Here is an 18,809-nt window from a genome sequence, read left to right as displayed (position 1 = left end):
AATCTCACTACCTTATAAATGTAGACATTGAGTCTCCTTCACACTTCTAAAGGGGAACAACAATCCCCCATTCTAAAGGGAATATTAAAAAGTATTGAAGTACTGATATTGTGGATGCTATAGTGTATACATTGCAATTCAAATTGGAATATAGGCTGGATCTTGTGAATTCAAATTCAAAATGATGGGTAGAATATTAGATCATGTGCTAATATCATTTCCAAAAATCATGATCACCCTGATAAGGAACTAGTGCGTGTTCATCTACTGTTTCTGTCTTTGAAGATTGGTGACAGGAAAGGAATTGGGAGAAAAGCATAAAACCCTTCCCCCTTGGCCAAGAAGTAATACAACAATCTCGTTTTGGACTCTTAAAAATGTATTTTGTTGTGGCAATTTGTTTTAGGTTTTGGAAATAAAGTTTGAAATTTCATGTTCTCAGGTCTAGGTGACTCTCAAGGAACCAAACTTCACATTTGATTCCCTCCAAATGTATTGTTTTAAAGGATATATTATATTTTGTCCTGGAAGAATGAATTGTCCATGATCATGTCCTGCTTTGATTTGCTTGATGGATATTTTTGGTATCACATTCATTCAGAAGTTCCCAAGTGTATTATGTAAAGCCCCAGTGTCGGGTTAAGTGATTCTGACAGTGAACATAGCATTATTGATAACAATTATTCTCTACAGTGCTTGAACGGAAACCTGCTTTCTCATCATAGTAACTTTTTGATTTGAAAGTACCGTAGTGTTTTGAGTTGTCATCTATAAACATGGAAAAGTCAATTTATCAGGGAACTGATGAACCATGGTCTATACCTTACCTTTCCCCCCCCCCCCCCAATTGTATCAGATTCTTGCAGTTTGCCTTGACAAGTTCCTGCAGTTTTCTTGTCAAGATTTTTCAGGTTTGCCACTGCCTCTTTCCTAGGGCTCAGAGAAAGTGACTAGTCCAGTCACCTAGTTGGCTTTGTGACTAAGGTAGGACTAGAACTCAGTATCTCTTGAGTTCTTTCTAGCCTGATGTCTTAACCACTGTACTAACTCTCACCCAGGTCCTGAGCAAGAAATCAACGCACCTGGGATTTGTGCCAAAATTATGAAAGTTGTTCACTTCTATAGAGCTAGATTAAATCTTGTCTCTACAGGTTAGCAATTAAAGTTTTTTCAAATTTCTAAGTGTTTTTGTACTGTATAGATTTCTAGTACTGCATCTAAATATATGCATGCATGAGTCAAAAAAAGGTAATTTTTCTTGCAATTCTGTAGAAAACCATATATAGAAATGTGATGTTTCCCATGGAAAAAAGTGGGTGGATACAGAAGCAGATAATCAGAATTCTGATAAACATGAATGTCTTACACTCACAGATGTGCTACCTTCTTAATCCATTAGATTCAAAAAAGCCTGAGAGCTAAGGATAGTCCAAGAAAACAAAGCAGTTAGATAAGGCACAAAAGAAACAGTTAAGAGAAACAGAAAGTTATCTAGAATGAAAGAAGGGAAATGACCGGAAGGAATGAGGAGCCAAATATGATAAAGCTCTAGTTATGCATTCTCTCCTTTCTGGGGCAAGAGAGAAAATCAATCTATTATGTTGATTTCTTCAGTGCACCAGCCATGGAATATTCACATTTCTCAGTGGATACAGATCAAACTACAGAATTTCTATTGAAATAAATCAGAGATACCTTTAGTAATATAAAGCCATGATCATCCTAGATATATAGGCAATGGGAGATCCTTCAAATATTTACACTACTGTTCCTACAACGTTTCACCACTGGCTATACTGGCTTGTGCTTATGGAGCTGAGATACTAGTTGCGGGCTACCAATTGGGTCAATGGTAAAAGAGGTTGGAGATGTATAAATGTGACTTAGGCTTTTTATAGAACAAATTCTGCTCTTTGGATCAAGTTAACATTTCATTAATGAGATTAAAACATTACACAAAACAATCTGTTACAGAACAGGTAGTTGTAATGCAAGCCCTTGCATGGCAATCCAAATTTATTGAACTACTGATGCTAAGTCATACAAAATTGCACCACTTTTAATTAAGGCTTTTAGTTTACATTTGGCCACCTCAAAGCAGTTGTAACATTAGGTTGTCAATTTAAATACTGTGGCTCCCTGTTGGATTTTACACGCAATCTTTACACCCAAACAATGCATACAAAGCAACAAGGCATTGTTAAATAAATCTGCAAAAAGGTAATTACTGCAACTTAGGCCTTGGGACCAATTACACATGATTAAAATTACTTCCCACATTCACATCCACAGTACTCGTCCACCATTTAACATCTCAACCAAAACGTTACACATGTAAAACAATCACTAACAGGCAAAAGTACTAAACCTGTATATTTGGTATTGCAAATACACTTATGCATGAGCAAGCAAGGGAATTCACAGTGAGAATCTACAGCTGCAGAAGCCCAAAAATGATTTACAAAAAATTGTTAAATCATTAAAAAATTGTTTTAAAATATACACTTCTTGTTGTAGACCCCCACTGTACACACAACTATAAACATTGTTCCCTATGTAAACAAGGAAAAGGAAACATACGATAAAAGGTTGAAAAATCTGGACATTTCCTTCCCAACAGATATTAAAGGCAATGTCTTTAGACAGACATTATACTGAAAGGACTCATTTTAAAGACACTAGTTCACTGTCTCCACAGGTTTTTTTTTATCCTAAAATTAAAAAACTATATAGCTGTTGTGTTAATCAAAGCGCTTTTGTACAATACAATGATGATCCTGTATTTTTTTTAAAAAAGTTACAATAAGCTACAAATACCAATGAAGCAAAGTTATCTGGAGTAGTCTATATAGGAGCTCTTTGGACTTTCTTTTATTATGCTAAAATAGTGGTGCTTTTATGATTTACATTATTGTACTCTCCAATAGGAAGTATGGGGTTTGTTGCAGTATACAGTACAGGTTTCATACATGTACAACATTGGTAGATGAACAATGTCTCTCACTGGTAATACTGGATGTAGGCTCTGGTTTTACCAGTTGCATACACTTAGATTATGTATACGTAAAAATCTCTTGTGACACTGGAAAGTGATTAGAATGTGCAAACTGATGTAGCTGTCATCCATTTTATAAGGGTACCACCACAGGAAAGTCCATTTAAGATGTTGGTAGTTTTAATAAAGTTGGAATGCTGGCACTGTTGTAGTCGGCAACAGTTCTTCAGACCTGCGGCAAAGGCAAACAGAGAATTAGCTGCTATATTTACCTAAATAGTTAAAGAGAACTCCTGCTCTTAAATTTTCAAAAGCATTAGTTTTATCTTCAATTAAACCCAATTCAATCACTCAAGCATGTGATCCACAATAATCATGAACTTGCAGGAGCTCCTTGCAGGCAACAGATTTTATGAAAAAGTGCACTTAAAATTCTTTTTATTTACATTATCCTTTTTATTTAAATTAAGCAGATGGATATTTTACCAAGTCAAACTGAAGGACTACATCTAATATCGCATTCACCCTCTATAGGATTCTCTGTCCCCTACCCCCCTCTTTTTTAGACCCCCAAATCTTTTAACATATATCTATATATTCAGGAAATGAGGATTCCATTCTTCTATTGGCTGGTGGACACCAACAGATAAAAGTTCAAACACTACAAATACCAACCTAAGCAAATGAACAGGAAGATAGTATGAAGTTTATTTAACTAATAGAAGAATAAAAGTGCATAGAATGTAAGCACTTCCAAGTTTAATAGGCCCAGATAAAGAACTGAACACCAAATGAGAACATTGTTTTGGGTTGTGCTGTAACTATAAGAGCAAACAACTGCTGATTAAATTAGAAGTTATTATTTCAAGATAATGTAGCAAGCATGGTACAATAATATTTATTCAACTTTGAAAACTTCAGGAGATAATTATAAAACCTAGGAATTGTGAGCTGATTTTAAATATTTAACTGCTAGGTAAACTATGATTTAAAATAAAATGCTGCTCTACTTCAATCAACAAAAATAATTTGTCAAATGAGGCAGGAAGGGGGATTCTTCTCCACATTACAACACATCTTACATTATTAATATCTGTTCTAGAGAGTTTGTTTGGGGGGGGAGGGCAGAAAGACAGGAGAGAAAGTACAGTACTTCTGTTCCAGTGAAGTCCACTAGTATGATACTAGATATTACCCAGTTAAGTGTTTTAATTCTTTTACAGCTGCTAAATTTTTTAGTAATAAGAAACTAATCTCATTTTCTGAGCATTAGTCTCTGCTCATCTTACTGAAGCCTAATTTCAAAATGGTATCTCTCTCATATAAGTCCTCACAAAGGTAAGCAAATTATTTTAGTGAAAATGCTTATAGTTCATTGAACATCAAATAGATGGATTTTTTTAAAAAAGGATGAAATTAAAGAAACAGGCCCAGGAAAATTCCCAAAGTATTTAAATCCAAGTGGTTTTACCATTAGAGGTGTGTAAAATGGAAATAACATCAATGTGAGATTCACTTCAAATTATACTTTTTAGTACTGTATTTTCACCAAGCTTTAGTATACTTTGAAGCATTCAAAACAGGTAGCACATTTTGAAAATTAAGTAATTCTTAGGATGTACTTTATTCATTATGAGCAATAAAAATGAACTGATCAATAAAAATGAATTAATTAGAAATGAATGTTTTAAACTAATTTAATTATGAAAAAAAATCAGCTTGGTCCCACAGTATAGAAACCCACAGTTTATAAGTATTACTTGAGGTTTGATATAACTTTGGTGGAGTGTTCCTTAATGGATTATTCCAGCACTAAAATGGGACATTCTGAAGATTCTGAGTTTATAACAGGCCTGTTTCCAAACCAGAGTGTTTCTAGAAGGCTAATCTGTGAGCCAAAACCTTTTATGATTATGAGATTATCCTTATTTTGGAGGTGCCTTTATTCACTGGGGAAAACTAGTAGTACCCACAAGTTTTCAATGGTCCAGCATTTGGAATATGGAACAATAACCTGATTTAGAGAATACTGAAATGAATGACAAGACAAGAATATCTTTAAAATCTTGTAGCTCAATACACTTCTTTTGTGCTAGCTTGCCAACATAAGGAAATAGGACAGGTTCTGAGGGTTCATATAACTTAATCTACTGAAGTGTGCTTAGCTCACTTAGTGCTGGAATTTTTTAAAACAAAAATATATATTTAATATATTTTATATTTTAAAGTATACATGTATACAAATACAATCAATTTGGCTGATGAAAGAAATTGGCATACAAAAAGTTACCCTCCTTGTTCTTACCAGGACCTACCATTTTTCAAACATGGCCTTCTGAATACCACACAATGTGAGATTCTACTCAAAAGTGATTCCTATATTTTTTTTGTTTTTAATTTACTTAAATATTTATTTATACTGATAGACAATATCTGTACTGGTATTTAAACATTTATGGTTATAGATATGGTGATTCTGCGAATGCATTCCAAAACAGATTTTATTTTTCACTGTTCTTGATTATTAGATACTAGAAAACAAGATGTGCCATCTTGCTAATTCTACGTATTAGTTTACATGGTTTGTGCAGGTAGCCAAATGTTCATATTGGATTTGGCATTTTCATCCACCTATCAAATCCTTCCTAAGGACATGAGATAGGCAGAGGTTCATGTCCGATGAAGTTAGAGGTACCATTGCAATGTAAGCTGTTCCGAGTAAAGCTCCCTTGACTGATGGTGAATTTGTCAATGCCGGTGGTATTGAAGTGATGTTCCAGCTGCTTTGGAATTGCAATGAAGTTGCCTATTATTACAGGTACTACCTTTGCTTTCTTTTGCCATAGTTGTTCTATTTCTGGTTTTTGTATTAACTTCTCCAGTTCTTTCTCTTTATTCTGCTGTCTCCAGGTACTGCCATGACCTCTATCCAGATTTATCATATTTTTCAGAGTATAAGATGCACTCCCCCCCCAAAGAGGCTGAAAATTTGGGGGTGTCTTATACTCCGAATGTAGCTTTTTCGAAGCTTTTTTTCAGCCCTAACGATGCGCTAGCAAGTGAAGCAAGTATTTTGCCTGCTTTTCTCATTGCTGCTTCTTCTCAGCTGTGCTTTAGCTGTTTTTCAGCCCTAACGAGGCGCTAGCGAGTGACGCGATCTTCTGAACTTCACCTGCTTTTCTCATTTCTTCTCTCTCCAAAGATCAGCTGTGCTTTAGAAGCTGTTTTTTATCCCCAAGCAGGGGATAAAAAGTGTGCGCGCTCAAAACCAGCAAACTAATGTGAAGCTGAAGCTGACCAGACTAGCCAGATGAATACCTGGTAGGCAGATTTTTTTTTTCCTATTTTCCTCCCCAAAAACTAAGCTGCATCATATACTCCGGTGTGTCTTATACTCTGAAAAATGCGGTATTTGTCCTTCTTATCAACAATTGTTAAGTCGGGGGTATTATGTGGCAGTTGCCTGTCGATTTGAATTCTAAAGTCCCAGAGCACTTTAGCTTCATCTTCTCTGACTGTTTGTATTTTATTTCGTACCAGTTCTTGCTTGCAAGCAAATGGTATTTCTTACAGATCTTCAAATGCCCTATAATTGCTACTTTGTTATAAATTTTATTTATTGTCATTGTACGTATATACACAGTATACCCATACAACGAAATTCACATAACACCCAGAGACCAAGCCCAACACACATAACAATCTCCATGCACATCCCCACCCACCAAAAATTCCCCACCCCTAAACCACCCAAGCATCCACACAGCAGACCAAGTAATGCTGTTCAACAGCTCACTGATGGTGGCCCTTTAGTTCATTGTTGAGTGCAATTATAGCTCGTTATGCTGTTGTTTGTAATAAGTCTGTGCAATCTTCTTGCAGCAACTAACCAGGTTATTATTATTATTTCAGTTCTCTTTTTAGACAGTTATTGGAATGTAATAAGACTTTTATAGCCCACATATCAAAGCATAATTCTCTATTATTGAAAAACTGCTCCAAGGACCTAATGGAACAGCATGGAGCTCTACCAAGTTTCTGTTGCATGAAGGACATTATATTAATTAAAGCTTTTCTTTTGCATTTGAATGGCGGGACATTTGGATCCAAGATCTTCTATAAACAGTGTACAATTTCCATTATATGTAAGGGATTCATATTATTTAAATGATCACAAATACTTCAAGAAGGGCCTGGTGGCTCAGCAGACTGATAGCATTGTGATTAACACCAGCTATCTGCAATTAAAGTAAGATCGAATCTCGCCACGCTCAAGGTTGACTCAGCCTTCCATCCTTTCTAAGGTAGGTAAATTGAGGACCCAGTTTGTGGGGGCAATAAGCTGACTTTGTATAAATTTACAAAAGTATGAAGGCTATTGCTTAACGCATTGTAAGCTGCCCTGAGTCTCCGGAGAAGGGCGGCATATAAATCAAAAAAAAAAAAAAAAAAAAAAAAGAAGCACTTAAAGAAATCAATAGACTATTTTATAATTTACCACTAGAAGTAACTTTTATAGTAGGCTATGCTCCACTTGCAATCTTACCTGGCTCAGTGCTACAGTACATACATGTATTAAAGTAACTGACATGATGACTTTTTGCGTGCTTTTCCAGGCACAGGAGTTTTTCTGTTAATTTGTCGCACAAGGTCATAAAAGATCTGTAAAGAAGAATTCATTTCATTTAATATAGAAGTTAAATCCTGCTATACATATCTTGTAATGCAGGGGTCCCCAATCTGTGGGCCACGGTTCTCTACTGGGCTATGGCCTATTCACAACCAGGCCATGTTAGTGGTAGGTTGGTGTGCGCGCAAACAGCCTGACTCATGCAAATAGCAGGAACCGGCACTTACAGCCCCACTTGTGCGGGCGGTGGGTGCTGGTGTTCACAGCCTCACTCACCCGAGTAGTGTGTGTGCCCACTGCTCACACAAATAAAACTGTATGTGCACGCGTGCCTGCCTCTCACACATAACCATCACCTCTCCCCCCTTCCCGCCCCCATACCGGGCTACCAACCATGAAAGGTTGGGGAACGCTGTTGTAATGCATTAAACTGAATCCTGATTAGCCTTAGCAGCAGTCCCATTTTACTTATGTAATATTTTAAAATTTCTGTTATAGTGAAATAGGGACATACTGTCTTCCTCATTTATTCTCCTTATTTACTATGAAAATACACTGCAATGCACCACTTGCACAACTATGAAATCCCATGTGCTGCACAAAGGAATAAACCTACTATAAAATTATATAGCACTGTATTACGATAATACTTATTTGAGAAATTTATTTTCAAGATATTTAGTCATCAATTGTATTCTTTTCAAATATTCATTCCAGCTAAAACAGACTAGGCAAAAGTGATTTCTCTCTCATTCATTCATAAACACAAGTCTTTATTTTAAACTTCTAAAAAGGGCATGGACTAAAAGCACAGTATTAAATATCTACTTCATTGTGCTGTTTAACCAAATTCCCAGTCTTCACTTATTGTAAGTATTACTAAATTTAATGATTAACAAAGCTCACTGAATTAGCCATCATTTTGAAAGAAAAAAATCTTACATTTTAAATTAGAAAGGAATATATGGCCATTAACACTCACAAATACTGTTAATAATGAAGAGATGGGCCTTGGACAAATAAAAATATTATACTTTATTCTCTTTACCTCATTAACATTTATCTTTGATTTTGCAGAAGATTCTAAAAATGCACAATTATTCCACTGCCTTGCTAAATTTTGTCCTTGTTCCTTTCCCACAACTCGTTCATCTTCCAAGTCGCACTTATTGCCAACCAGAATCATTGGAACCTAAAATGGTAAAAAACAATGTATATGCATTAAAATGATACATGATTTACTGAATGGCTATTAGAAATGGGCATTATAAAGCAATTAAATACATTTTAAAAATAAACTATTTGAGAATTAAACGGTAAAGATTATAGATGATGTTAGGTTCTTGAACTGTTACAGTGATGCTCACAGTAATGACAATTAAAGTTATCTCTTATTTTTCTTTCAATGAAGTTGAAAAGTTTTCATAAGAAAATTGTGTTTTCAATTTTCTTGATTTTAATGTATGTCATTGGACATATTTATTAACTGTAGCAATGGAAAGATTATGAGTGAATATATCCTATTGTGACCTAAATTTGATTGTTATTATTTAATACCTCCTGGCAAATTTGTGCTTTTACTGCAATAGGAATCTTTTGACATTTCAAGGAATTTAAGGCATTTTGACATATTTCGATCTTAACGGGGAAAGAATTTAAAGTTTGATTATCCAAATCATGAGAAATTTGGAATAATTTCTTATTTAAAAATGGTGGGAAATCATGGGTTGAAAGGAGGATATAAACAAGAGTCAAGAATGAATGAAGCTGGATGGGGCCTGAACACATAAGTGAGCAACTAGTACAAAAGGAGGAGGCTGAGTTGGTCTATTCAGACAGAATGGATAACAACTGAATCTCAAAACAAACAAACATACGTTATGCAAGTTAGTTTATGTAAACCTAAATTTACTCAGCAACCATTTTGTGCATGTAATCAGAGATGCAGAAAAAAGCATACATGCAGGATTTTGGAACTACTTGCACAACCCAGGATGATTATGAAGGGTTGCAAGGAAAGAAATACAAGAAATATTGATGGAGTGGATGAGATTCTCAAAATAGATTAGAATTATAAAGAACAAAAGAAAAATTATGAAGTGATAAATGCTCGTGCTGGAAGCAAAGATAAAAAATTGTAGTTAAATATTTGAATTAGGTATAAATACAATATTTCCCTTTTTTATTTGCTTTTAATTTCTTGCTATTTCTTATTCACTTTCTGTGCTTTGCATATGGATATGTATTTATGCATGCGTACTTCACCAAATTACAAGTCAAATATATTACAGAACTTTCCACTGTAGTTTTCAAGTTTTAGATTTTGTTTTCTGTTCTTATGGTAATTAATGTTCCAGATAAATAGATGCATTTGTTCAATGAATAGTGTTACAGAAAAATGCAATTTGCTACAATTATTCCATTTTTATGTATATTCTAGGCTATTTTAGTCATTTTAAAATTCATTTGAAATTTCTGATGCAATGTAATTTTAAAACATTGTAATATCTTTCTGCAAAGAATGTTAATTGTTAATATGGAGAAGGTTTTAATAACCCAGCATATAATTTTTGGTAATCTGCTGACACAAGATTGAAGACTACCTGCAAACTAAAACAGGTAGCAGTGAGCAGTTCTGAGTGTCCCACTGTTTATCTAGGTTACACCATTGCTGTGCAAGCTGTCCTGACTTTTAGTTGCTTTCTGAGTACAATTCAAGGTGCATATTTAAAGCATCACATGGCACAAAATCACTGCCTCTCCCTGAGGATGCCCACTCCAACACGTTAGATAGGGTGAGAATGCTCAGGTCTCTTCCCTGATATGCTGTTATTTGGTGGGATCTCTAAGGTGTTCCTATAGCTGTCCCTACTTTCAAACAGCCTCCCATTCAAGAACTGGAGGGAGCACTACACTTTTAATTTTCTTGAATGCCTTGAAGACCTTGTTCTTCCCCAAGAATTAGGTTAGATGAGGATGAGCCAGTGAGTAGGGAGTATGGGTTATCAGTTATAATGGCACAATGTTTTATTGATCGTGTTATGAGCCAACTAAGATTACTGAATAAGACTGCTATAAGATGTCTTATAAATAATAGATAAGACATTAAATAAAATAGAATACCAGCTAATAGCCTGAATCTGCAAGAATAAAGTCAGAAAAAAAAAATAAGATTCAGAATGAACTAAGACTTGCAACAAATGCCAAAGATAGTTTTAAAAGTTTCTTTCCACATATATAAAACAAGAAAAAAGTCAAGGAAACAATCAGTCCACCAATGGGAGAAATCAGCAAGGTGACAGGTAGCAGGGAAAAAAGGGAACTACTTAATACATTCTTTACATCCATCTTCATGCAAAAGGAAAAAAAATAAGTTACTTACATCATCAGTGTCTTTGACTCGAAGAATTTGTTCTCGTAGATCCTGCAAATCATTAAATGTGGATTGTGCTGTGATGGAATAAACTAAAGCAAATCCTTGACCATTTTTCATGTAGAGGTCTCTCATTGCTGTAAATTGTTCCTGTAATACAAAGAGAAATGGAGAATTCAAAACTGGCCTGTTTGGAAAGTCAAACTGACTTGTTATAAGTATTTTCCTTTTATATCAATATTACAAACATAAGCAACTATTGTTCATATACTTTTTATAGGTAACCCTTGTCTAAATTCATTTAGTGACTGTTCAAAGTTACAACAACTGAAAAGGTAACTTATGACCATTTTTCACACTTACAACCACTGCACAAACTACTGGTTTGGGCGAACCGGTAGTTTAAAAATGCTTTAAAAAGTTTAAAAAAAGGTTCCAACGTTCACAGCTGTGCCGTGCGATCGTCGGAACCTTTTTTTTTTTTTTAACTGTTTTAAAGCATTTTTTTACAACCAGTTTGGGCAAATAGGTAGTAAAAAAATGCTTTAAAAAAGTAAAAAAAAAAGGTTCAGACGATCGTGTGGCACAGCTGTGATTGTCGGAACCTTTTTTAAAAAACTTTTTTAAAGTATTTTTTTACTACCGGTTCGGGCGAATAGGTAGTAAACAATGTTTTATTTTAAAAAAAAAAGGGCTGGCCACGCCCACCCAGTCACATGACCCCACCACCAAGCCACACCCATCAAGCCACACCCACAGAATCAATAGCAAAAAATTTTTTGCATTTCACCACTGACTGCAACGTAAATAGTCATTCCAGGAAGCCCTAGGCCTGCAGCATGAAAGGCAGTTGCTCCGGGAGCCTGGTGCAAACCTGCAGTCACCTTAGGAAGCCCAGCCCTGCAGGATGAAGCATAGTCACCCAGGAGTGTGGGGCAAAGTTGCAGCTGCCCTAGAAAGTCCCAGCCCAGGTCCTTAGCATGAAACGCAGCCATCCCAGGAAACCCTAGCAGCACAGTACAAAGCTGCAATTGCCTCAGGAAGCCCCAGTCTGGCACTGTAGTTATCCTAGATGACCTTCACTGTCTCTTCTTCCTCCCGCTGCTGCTGATGTGTGATCGGCCTGGCTTTTCATGAGTCACCTGCTGGCTGCACCTGGCCTTCTTCCTGAGGCTGCACCTGCCCCTTGTTCAAACTGCACATGGCATTTCTTTCAAATCATTCAACTTTTGAATGCTTTTTCTTCAAAGATAATTATTTCTTAAGAACTCTAGTTGCCTAACTAGGTAGAAACAATACCAAATTTAACATCATTGCTGTACTTTACATAGATAACACTTATATGTACCCAGGAATACAGAAATAATATATTAAGCTGTTGCCAGTGTACCAAGGATTTCTCCAATTCCTTGGACCAGTCTGGGAAACGTGACTGATGCAAAGGATAGTAGTCAAATGCTAACATTCTATGTAATATCTGAACTCTTTTTAAATGGGTATCAAATATCAAAATACTAGTGCAACTGAAATTTTAAATGTCAATCCAATCACCTTTCTAAACTGAAAATATAATTTGCTATACTTTACACCTCACATTTTCTCTTTCCTCTTGAAATTAGTCTTATTTTACAGGAATGCTTGTATGTAGCATACAATGCTTGTATTGTTTGTATGCTTCTAACTAAATAACGGATAATAATAATTTGTGTTTTCTTAAGTTACATGCTATCTGAAATCAGAAAAAGTGGCAAAATCTTATTATGAAAGTCTCCCATTTTATTTCATAAAGTTGTACAGTAGCATCATTTTACATACCGTTCCCGCTGTGTCTAGGATTTCAAGCATACATTGTTGTGCGTCTACTTCAACTTGCTGTCAAAAGAACAGAAGTAAATTTTTACTGAAGCATAAATAGTTGCTTGATGCCTTATTAAATATATCCACAATGCATGGAGGTTTGCTCTTGGCATGTTCAAAGAAGTTGGCAAATTGTTAACATGTAAAGGTTTATGTAATATGACAGCAAAATTACTGCTACTGTAATCAAGTCCATTCGTCTTGTTGCAGATTGTCTTATTCTTTTCTTTTCTTATACTTTGTCCAGCATTATGAATTTCTAATAGCAATTTTCTAGTTTTTCTTGAACTCCCATTTTTTTACACCCAATTCTTTCGATCAAAAGCCTTTGAACTCCACATGCCTCTTTATTACTCCATCATGCTTACTTCTTTTAAGTACTAAGACTATTTAAGTACTAAGACTATTTTTCTTAATAGTAAGTAAATTTATAATTTAAAAAAACGCACATACCTTTCTGTAGGAATCTTCTATCGTTGGATCATATTTTTCAACAAATATTCCTTGAACGAACTGTACAGTCTACAATAAAAGGCAGTGTGTACACAGATACACAGAGTTTGTTTGAAATTTCTTAAACAATACTTCAAAGACTGGAAAGTTCATAAACATTTCAGGACAAATAAAGCCATAAGTTACTGTCATTTGTTTTAAGCAGTTGACTTAGAACATTGGGTCACTAATTTATACTCATACTGAATTATAAGCAATGCTTCAAAGGACTCCTCATCTTTAAATAATTTGTCCTGCTAAAATCACCTTTATTATAATCATATTTCTATTTAAAATTCAGGGAATACCAAAATTCACATACCTACAAATTACACATACCTACAAATTATAAAATTAACATATTCATAAAGATACTGAACCTGAAGCCATATTCTTTATTCAAGCATTGTAAAAAAGGAAGAAAATCTAAGCAAATGTTAATATTTAAGTAGGTGAAAAGAAAATTCAGAATTTCAGTTATGTCATTTATGCTTTTACCGCACACACTTCTAAGTCAGTGAATTTCCAGTGTTGCAGTTGTTTGTACATTCAGTTTTACAAATGTTCCACCATTTTACATATGGTGGACCTCCTGTTAAAGCCACCATTTATTCAAAGCTGTCATAACTTCAGTCAATGAATGGTAATTAAACAAGAAGTACTTATACAGTGGTTATAGAAGATCTATATGCCCCTGTAAAAATGCCAGGTTTTTGAGATGTAAAAAAATCAGACCAAGATAAATCACTTCAGAATTTTTTCCACCTTTAATGTCACTTTTAAGCTGTACAATTCAATTGAAAAATAAACTGAATTCTTTTAGGGGTTAAAATAAGAATCAAAAACATATAATAACATGGTTGCATAATTGTCCACACCCTCGTATAAGAATGTGCTGTGTTCAGAATTAACCAATCACATTCAAACTGATGTTAAATAGTACTCAGTACACATTTGCCATCAATTAAAGTAACTGTGATCAAGCCCATATAAAGTCCAGCTATTGTAGTGACATTTATAGCAAAAGCCATGGTCTGCAAAGAAACATCAAAGGGATCTCATTATTGGAAGATATCAGTCAGGAGAAGGGTACAAAAATTTTCCAGGGCATTGGATATATCATGGAACACAATGAAGACAGTCATTAAGAAGTGGAGAAAATATGGCACAACAGTGACATTATCAAGAACTAGATGTACCTCTAAAAACTAGAAGAAAACTGGTCTCAGAGGTTGCCAAGAGGCCTACGTCAACATTAAAGTAGTTGCAGGAATTTCTGGTTATATACTACATGGGACAACAATCTCCTGTATTCTTCATGTGTCTGGGCTGTGGGATAGAGTGGCAAGATGGAAGCCTTTTCTTACAAAGAAAAACATCCAAGCATTTTACAAAACCTACATCAATTCTGACAAAACAATGTGGGAAAGCGTGTTATGGTTTGATGAGACCAAGGTTGAACTTTTTGGTCATTAATTGCAAAAAATATGTTTGCTGCAAAAACAAGACTACACATCACCAAAGGTATACCACAGGGAAGTATGGTAGTGGCAGGATTATGCTTTGAGTCTGCTTTTCTTCAGCTGGAACTGAGGCTTTAGTCAAGGTGAAGGGAATTATGAACAGTGTCAAATATTAGTGAATTTTGACACAAAACCTTCAGACCTCTGCTAAAATGCTGAAGAGGAATTTCACATTTCAACACAATGACCAAAAGCATACCTCCAAATCAACAAAAAAATGGTTTCATCAGAAGATCAATGTTTTGGAATGGTCCAGCCAGAGACTGGACCCAAATCCAATTGAAAATCTGTGGGGTGACCTGAAGAGAGCTGTGCACAGGAAATGCCCTTGACAGATTTAGAGTGCTTTTGCAAGGAAAAGATTCCCAAGGCAAAATGTGCTACGCTGATAGGCTCCTACTCCAAAAAACTGAATGCTCTCATAGAATGGACGTTGTCTTACCTGAACGTCCCTTTTCTGGGCGCTGCGTACACTATCCAGGAATGGGTTAATGCTTCAGCCTTTGGCAAACAACTGAGTGTAAAAAAGTACTAAAACAAAGGACTTCCCCTTTCCCCTCTGCCTAGCCACACCCCCACTCCCATGATACCCCAGTCTGAGCGAAGGTGTGGCAAAAAACAACCAGTGACAAGACCATGATGAAGTAATAACCATAACTTTATTAACAAACCAGATTCAACATGTTCAAACTGTATAACGGGAAAATTCCCACCGGGCAGGAAGCCCAAATATGTGGGCGGGACTGGATAGTGTACGCAGCGCCCAGAAAAGGGACGTTCAGGTAAGACAACGTCCATTTTCCTGTGCGCTGCTCCCACTATCCAGGAATGGGATATACCCAAGCTTAAATCCCCTGGGCGGGGGGCTGACTGCCCGCAGGGTCCACTCCAGTCGCGACCCGCTAGAGCACCCGGCGACCGAACGCCGCCTCAGCTGAATCGTAATCGTCGATCTTGTAGTGCCGAATGAAAGGCGACACGGAGGACCAGGTCGCTGCTCTGCAGATATCAGCAACAGAGGCCTGGGTAGCCCAGGCTGCCGACGTAGCCGCGCTTCTAGTTGAGTGGGGGAGAATGTTGCCCGGTAGCGGCCTGGAGTTCAAGTCGTAAGCTAGTTCAATGCAGGCCCTGATCCATCTGCTGGCCGAGATCTTCTGGCCCATGGACGCCGGGTTGAAGGAGACCAAGAGGGCTTCTGTGCGACGGAAGGCCGCCGTTCTGTGTATGTATGTCTGAATTGCCCACCGGACATCAAGGGTGTGCCAGCGTTTCTCCCTGTGGTCCTTTGGTGACGGGTAGAAGTCCGGCAGAATGAGTTCCTGGGCTCGGTGGAACCAGGAGTTCAGTTTTGGGATGAAGGTCGGGTCCAGCCGGAGGACCACCGAGGAGGCTTTGAAAATGCAGAGGTCTTTACGCATGGAAAGCGCTGCTAATTCTGAGACTCGCCTCGCTGAGGTGATCGCTAGGAGGAAAACCACCTTGAGAGTCAAGTGCTTGAGGGTGGCTGAGTCTAGCGGTTCGAAGGGAGAGTCTGTCAGGGCCTGTAAGACTAGAGATAGATCCCAAGTCGGGTAACGGTGCACTGCCGGTGGGCGTAAGTTCGTTCCCCTGTGAAGGAACCCTCTGATACGTGGATGATGTGATAGAGTCTGGTATGGAGCACAAGAGATGACCGTCGATAAGGCTGCGGTCTGACGCCTTAGGGTCACTGGGGCCAGCCCCTTGTCTAACCCTGCTTGTAGAAACAGTAAAATGCCTTGAATCGTTGCCGTGGTGGGATCCACATGGTGCCCCGAACTCCAGCTGCAGAAGGCCTTCCAGGATGCCTCATAGATACGAGTTGTTGACGGGCGTCTGGCCGCCTGAATAGTGCAGACAACGCTATCAGGTAAGTTGTCCTTCTTCAGGATGACCCGCTCAAGTGCCAGACGGCTAATTGGAGCCACTGAAGTTCTGGGTGGTTGACCTCGCCCTGGCACAGAGCCACCTGGTGTGGCGGGATCACCCACGGTTGCTCCACCGACAGGGCCACCAGGTCGGCGAACCACGGCCTTCGAGGCCAATTTGGGGCCACCAGGAGTAGATCAGCCTTCTCTGCCAGCAATTTCCGAACCAGGCGAGGGATCAAAGGGACTGGTGGAAATGCATACAGGAGGCCTGCTGGCCACTTGCAGTGAAGGGCGTCGTGGTCTTCTGCTTGTGGCGTCGGGTAGCGTGATACGAATCGAGGGAGCTGGGCGTTGGTTGGAGACGCAAACAGGTCCACCACTGGTCTCCCGAACCTGGAGGCGAGCTTTCTGAAGAGCCGAGTTGTCATTCCGCCTGGTCAATCGTTGTTCGACTGAGCCAGTCTGCTCTTGCGTTGGCTGACCCTGAAATGTGGTCTGCCTTGATCGAGAGATGTTTTTCCGCCCACTCGAATAGGACCTCGGATTCCAGCATCAGGGTGCGAGACCTCGTGCCTCCCTCTCTGTTCACGTGCGCCTTGGCCGAGATGTTGTCCATCAGGACCAGCACGTGTCGGCCCTGAACCGTGGCCTGGAAGTGACGCAGGGCTAATCTGATCGCCTGGAGTTCCAGCAGGTTTATGCTGTTGCGTTGTTCGCCTGTGGACCACTGGCCCTGAGCCACCCCGTTGAATAGGTGGGCTCCCCACCCTCGAAGACTTGCGTCCGTGGTGAGGACCAGTCTGTCTGGGTCCAGGAACTCTGAGCCCTTGAGGAGTGAAGTGGATGTCCACCATCTGAGGGAGAGGCGCACCTTGGGGGTGAGGTGAACTTTGCGTTTCGAGTTGACCCTCCCCAAGCATTGGAAGGGGAGTAGGAACCACTGGAGGGCCCTCGAGTGTTTGCGTGCCCATGGCACGATGCCGAAGCAGGAGACCATTTTCCCCAGAAGGCATGATAGTTGCAGAAGGGAGGACTTCCTCCCTGACAGAATCTGAAGGGTCAGTTGCTGAAGGCTCTGGACCCTGTCTGGGGATAGGAAGACCTGCCCTTTGGAGGAGTCTATTACAGCGCCTAGGTGGAGAATCCGAGAGGAAGGTTGAAGGTGACTTTTCTCGAGGTTGATTGTAAACCCGTGGTTTCGAAACATATCGAGGACTAGGTGCAAGTCCCTGACTGCTTGGTCATGAGTCGACGAGAGTATCAAGATGTCATCTAAGTAGCAGAGGGTTCGGACCAGGATGGCTTGAAGCTTGGCTGCCACCACCACCACCAGTTTGGTGAAGGTGCGGGGTGTTGACGATAGACCGAAGGGCATGGCTCAGTACTGAAGATGCTGGCCCCCGTATTCGAACCTCAGGAACTGTCTGTGGTCCGGGTGAATGGGGACGTGGAGGTAGGCCTCTCGAAGGTCGACTGACTGGAGAAGGTCCCCCCGTCTCACCCCCACTAGAATCGATTGAAGCGAGTGCATTTTGAACCTGTGATAACGCACAGATAGGTTCAGCTTCTTTAGGTTCAGAATGGCCCTCCAGCCCCCCGAGTTCTTGGGGACTAGGAACAGGCTTGAATAGAACCCGGAGCCCTGGTGGGCTGGTGGTACTGTCTCCATGGCTCTGATCTCCCGAAGGTGGATCAGTTCCTGGGCCATTAGGGCCTGTAGTTCGGAGGACTGTGGGACCGGGCACCTCACGAAGCGCTGAGGCGGCAGACCTGCAAATTCTATTGATAGTCCAAATGAGATGGTGCGCCTTACCCACGAGTCCGATGTCGACCGGGCCCATTGCTGGCGAAAGAGACGCAGTCTTCCCCCTATGGGCCCCTCGGTCTTGGAGTCACTTCCCTCTTCTGGCGGGTTTGGAGCCTGCCCCCCAGATGGGTCTTCTGGATTGCTGGTTCCTGCCCCGGTCTCGGAACTGATGCCTGTCATGTGATCTGTCGCCTCCCATGTAATTGGAGCGGTGTGAGAAGGACCCCCTGGGCCCTGGGCCAG

General features: G+C 39.2%; 1 protein-coding gene across 4 annotated transcripts in view; it reads right to left on the bottom strand.

Moving 5' to 3' along the window:
• Positions 1-1,918: 1,918 nt before the first annotated feature.
• Positions 1,919-18,809, bottom strand: part of RAP1B (RAP1B, member of RAS oncogene family) — a 39,485-nt gene continuing 22,594 nt past the window's right edge. For all 4 annotated transcript variants that reach the window (XM_070947122.1, XM_070947121.1, XM_070947120.1 and 1 more), the window contains 6 exons: positions 13,309-13,377; positions 12,814-12,870; positions 11,008-11,148; positions 8,674-8,817; positions 7,542-7,657; positions 1,919-3,227 (listed from right to left, as the gene is read on the bottom strand). In XM_070947122.1, the coding sequence (XP_070803223.1) occupies positions 7,571-7,657; positions 8,674-8,817; positions 11,008-11,148; positions 12,814-12,870; positions 13,309-13,377 (498 nt within the window). In that variant the 3' untranslated portion in view covers positions 1,919-3,227; positions 7,542-7,570. The remainder of the gene's footprint in view (positions 3,228-7,541; positions 7,658-8,673; positions 8,818-11,007; positions 11,149-12,813; positions 12,871-13,308; positions 13,378-18,809) is intronic.

Source organism: Pituophis catenifer, unplaced genomic scaffold, assembly GCF_029215685.1.
Source record: "Pituophis catenifer annectens isolate HBS135680 unplaced genomic scaffold, rPitCat1.0.hap2 SCAF_7, whole genome shotgun sequence".
Lineage (NCBI taxonomy): Eukaryota > Metazoa > Chordata > Lepidosauria > Squamata > Colubridae > Pituophis > Pituophis catenifer.
This window is presented reverse-complemented; position numbering and strand designations above follow the sequence as displayed.